This window comes from Setaria viridis, chromosome 5, assembly GCF_005286985.2.
Source record: "Setaria viridis chromosome 5, Setaria_viridis_v4.0, whole genome shotgun sequence".
NCBI lineage: Eukaryota > Viridiplantae > Streptophyta > Magnoliopsida > Poales > Poaceae > Setaria > Setaria viridis.
The window spans coordinates 8,965,120-8,969,936 of NC_048267.2; the positions used below are offsets into that span (position 1 = coordinate 8,965,120).

Here is a 4,817-nt window from a genome sequence, read left to right on the forward strand (position 1 = left end):
TACATTCATGAGGGATATGCACCAAAAGATACAAATAAATCCATCCAAGAAAAAACTACAAAGCACTATGCACTAAATGTTTCTTAATAACGCCAATGACATGATTCTATATACAACGCTCGCGAGCGCGTTGATGTGGTGCCCTCGAAGCTATTGAACCGGCAATGATGTGTCGGTGGTAAGTAAATGCCGGTCCTTTAGTAGTGATAGTTGTGATTGCAGTATTGCTATCTCAATGAAATGAGACGACAACTTATGCTAGTAGGTGTCAGCGTCAGCATCAGCGCAATCAATCACTACCGGTCCTCGTTCCTTTCAACACTTTGAAATACTTTAGTCGCTCTTTCGATGCCAAAAGGAGAATATGGGCACAGCTATCTACATTTTACTACATACTCCCTCTAAATAATCCTTATGATTATCTCATATTAAAAATCTTAGACAGGTCTTCTGAATAAACAAAGCACCGCACATGTTGAGATTGTTAGTTGCAACCTAAGGGTAACCTATCCGGTATCCACCATCCCCATCCAATGATTTGGTGTAGTTCTACTTCATTGGAGGTGCACAAGTACCAACCCAAACCGTCGTTACCCACTGCATGCCACCTGGCACCTACTATAGCTACGAAAATGCCAACGAAAGCATCCGGAAATCGTAGCGAAGGAGGCAACTGCCGACGCCCTGGAGTCCAGGGCCTGGACACGCAGACGTAGCTCGCAATCAGCGTCAACGAGCACACGTGAGCACCGCACCCATCCCATCCAAACGCGTCCTGCCTGCGCTCCGATCCGCAACGGATCCGGCGTGGCCGGTCGCCCCCACGGGCCCGGACGCCGCCGCCACCCAATCGCGCGCCTCCACGTCGCAAATCTCGCCCCGGGCCTTTGGCTCGACAGGTCAGCTGCAACAGCTTTTCCATCCCATCCATCCGGCCGGCCATCCGCCCATCCCTCCCCCCTCCTGCAGTCCTGCCTGCCTTCCCGTTCACTTTCTCCTCCTCGTGAAGCGAGCGCCGCGATTCCATTTCCATCCCAGAACGGCTTCAAAACGGCCGCGGCGCAGATCCACACACAGTCACACAGACACGGGCAGACAAAACCGCCGCTGGGGTTTTCAAATCCCGGGGCGGATTTCCCCGCAGAGAGAAGAGAGAGAGAGAGAGGAAGGAAGCCCGGCCACCACTCCTCGCAAAGATCTCGTCTTCGAATTCGTCGTCCTGCCGGTGTGCCGGGCCGGTGAGCTGCGAGCAGCTGGGCGTAGCGGGAGGCGGCCATGGGGAACAGCATATACCGGTTCCTGTGCGGCCTGTGCGCGCCCTCGTCGTCGGAGCAGGCGCTCCACGGCGCGCACCCCGCCGTCGCCGCGCTCGGCCGCGACATCCTCAGCTTCGGAGCCAACTCGCAGGTGACCAGCCAGCTGAATTCCGATTTTATTGCGCTGCTGTCGTGCGTGCCTTGCTGTTGTTGGTTTTGCTGGTAATTACATGAGCTGATGAGCTTAATAGTTTCGCTAATTTGGGGGTTCCTGCGGATGTGAGTTTTTCAGGTTCCGGACGAGCTGAGCCGCCACGTCGTCTCCTCCAAGAAAGCGCAGGCGAATTGGTAACTGAACTTTTTTTCGATTTTCTATTCGTTTTCCTTCTTGCTTGATTGCTTCGATCTGTATACACATCGCTGTCGTGGTAGTGAGTGATTCGACGAGTGGAGCTATGAAAGCGACGGTTTCTTGAAAAATAATGCAAAGTTTAGTGGGAGTGTAGAATTAGCCTTCCTCTGAATTTGGTAACCGGGACAGTGTGTGTCATTCAGTGCATCGCATACTGATGAATTAGCTTCCGTATTTGGCAAGTGTGAGAAGGACACCCGATCCGGTGAAAGTATTTGTACTGCTACCAGTAGGCGTAATTCCCATAGCAGTTGTAGTAAATAAATGCTTGCAGTAACGAGCACTATCCACTAGGCCATGCGTTCAGTGTTCATGATGATGACCTAGCGCTGCAGCGTAAGGGCGTCTCCAACAAGCTGGCTTATTCGCCAGCTGACGTGGAAGCGCTTTGCATCGCGCTAGCTAAACACTTTTTGCACTGTTCACCGTTTAAAAATAATCGTTCAGCTAGCTCAACGTACCCCCGTTGGAGACGCCCTAACGGGCACCAACATCTCGTTCAGATTTGTAAAACGCTGCCATGACAAAAAATTTGCTTGCGCTCATGTAAGGTACAAGAAGCTGCTGGTGGCATGGAAGAAAGCCCGGCCACCGCCCAAGACGCCGGAGGAAGCCGCGCGCTTCGTTGTGCAGACGCTCAAGAACCATCAGAAAGCAGACGTCGAGGTACGACCTCCGACTCCCCAACCGTACGCATAGCTCCAAGCTACAACAGTGGTGGTCAATCACCAACATTCATTTCTGCTTGTGTTCGCCCAGGGCTTCTTGGCTTTCTACGGCCTGCCACACCCAAACGCGGCAGCAGGCGCTCCCGCTGCTCCCGCGCCGCCCAAACCTCAGGGCCCGCCCAAACCTCAGGGTGCCAAGTTCGAGCTGCACACGCTCCCCGTAAGGCTCCGACCGGCTCCATTGTCCATCAGCCATTTCATGAATTTTTCCATGGTCACGCGTTACGAGCCAACGAGTGTTCTTGCTGGTTTATCAGATTGACCCCAAGTCCGTTGCTGATGGTGACACCATCAACGTGTACGTGGACACGGCCGACCCCCGGGAGTCTGGCAGCGTGCCCCGCGAGGTGCAGAAGGCGGCGGCCGAGCGGGCCAAGGCGCGGGCCGCCAAGAATTACCAGAAGGCCGACGCCCTGCAGAAGGTCATAGTGGACGCAGGATACAGGTTTCTTGAACTTCACATCGATCATCTTCTCGATCTACAGTATCATAGTAGCAGTTGGCTTCTTTCTGTTGCCTTGTTCCCCTTCTCGAGAACACATCTTCATACGATTCAGGTTCTGACAGCTAAATCTGAAACCTCTGCAATGCAGGCCAGTCCCTAACGCCAGAGGCGAAGAGGTGCTCGCCAAGAAGTACAGGATCAGGCTGAGGTATGTGCCAAGTGTGCTATTTGACCAACGATCAGGAACATGTGCCTTGATTCCTTTAGTTAATCCTGATGCAGTGTGAGTTGAATATGCATCTGTGATGTGCGCAGGGGCATCGATGCGCCGGAGAGCGCGATGCCGTACGGCAAGGAGGCCAAAGAGGCGCTGCTGAAGCTTGTTCAGGGAAAGAGCCTGAAGGTCTACGTGTACGACCAGGACCGGTATGGTAGATGCGTCGGAGACATCTACTGCGACGGCGTATTCGTGCAGGTAAGATATTGCACAGTTTGCACTAACATGCACATCTTGAAGATAGGTTTTGGCTGAGACTAGAATGCTGGGGATATTTCAGCTGACTGCAATGGACATGCTATGCTAAAAGTCTGAAACAGTCAAGCTCTTAATGCTGAACACTAATTTATTTTAGGAAGAATGTAATCAGTTTTTCAACTTGCTTCATGCGCAGGAGCAAATGCTGAAGAAGGGGTTTGCATGGCACTACACCGCCTACGACCAACGCCCGGAGCTGGCCAAGGTAAGCAGTACCAATCGATTTCATATAGCTACGCCCGTTGGTGCATTGAGACAATAAAAGCGATTTCACGGTCTGAATTTCCCTGCAACCATCTATGCAATATATCTGAAAAATGAATGTTTTTTATAAAAAAATCCTGCTACCAGTGGGAGAAACAGGCACAGACTGGCAGGAAGGGCTTGTGGGCGTCGTCGAAGCCACAGAAACCATGGGAGTGGCGGAAGGACAAGCGCAACGGGACGGCATGAACACGGAACAGGTTTCTGGGTTCAGTGTATGTGTGTGTCATGTACTGTAGACATGAGCAGCTGATTTCTTTATTTGACGTGCATATTTTCTTTAGCACAGAGCCGTTAAACTGAGCACCATCGATATCGTAGATTGTGCAGTGTGCGTATGTGCATGTGTAGTGTACACCCGGAAGATTCGTACAGCAGGGAGCGATTGGTTACTGATTGCAAATTATATGGTCAATACTACGGAGATTATTTGTTGCGCAATCCTAATAATAGCATTATTGCACCGTTGCTAGCACTGTGAAGTGTAATAGAGAACTGAAGCCTGTACAACGTGTTGTTGGAAAGACTGGATGCGTTTGTGCTGTAGTGCTTCTGCGCTATTCCCTCCGTTCCAAATTACTATTCATTTTGATTTTTCTAAATACATAACTTTGCTATGCACCGATATATATATCATGGAGAAGTTCATTTTTGGCCATCCAACTATCATCTCGGTTTGGTTTTTACCATCGAACCGCAAAACCAAAAATCTTTGGCCACCCAACTATCGAAACCGTCAAATTTGACCATTGGGCTGTTTTGATGGGTGGTTTTGCTGACGTGGATGCAACGTGGCGGTGGGATCCACATGGTCAGGGCTATCTCTCTTCTCTCTGGGAGCTCGTTTGATTTGCCGGGGTCGCCGCGTGTCGGAGCAAGAGGACGCCCCCAGGAGCTTCATCTCGCCAAGTCGCACATGACCATAACCTTCTCGTTGCCGCCGTTGGGTTGGAGCTCCACCCACATGGAGACCTGAGCCCGCCGTCGTGATCCATCGCCCCCCGCTCGAGTCTGTCCACCACCACATATGGTGAGCACACCTATGTGACCCCCTCGACCTCCCCTCTTTGATGCACCTCTCCGCCACTGCTGAGCCGAGCTAGCCGTCCGCCATGGGCGGAGCTTCTGTTGCAGCATGGCCGCCACCGTCGCATCGTCAGGCGGCGCCTGGAAGCTC

The 4,817-nt window shown here is 51.9% G+C and overlaps 1 protein-coding gene across 1 annotated transcript; it reads left to right on the forward strand.

Moving 5' to 3' along the window:
* Window positions 1-919: 919 nt before the first annotated feature.
* On the forward strand, window positions 920-4,081 carry LOC117859277 (probable staphylococcal-like nuclease CAN1). Its single transcript, XM_034742489.2, has 9 exons — window positions 920-1,407; window positions 1,549-1,604; window positions 2,220-2,334; window positions 2,428-2,556; window positions 2,654-2,841; window positions 2,990-3,049; window positions 3,157-3,316; window positions 3,513-3,581; window positions 3,728-4,081. Exons 1-9 carry the CDS (start codon window positions 1,276-1,278, stop codon window positions 3,827-3,829), a joined length of 1,011 nt encoding a protein of 336 aa, XP_034598380.1. The 5' UTR covers window positions 920-1,275; the 3' UTR covers window positions 3,830-4,081.
* Window positions 4,082-4,817: the final 736 nt, after the last annotated feature.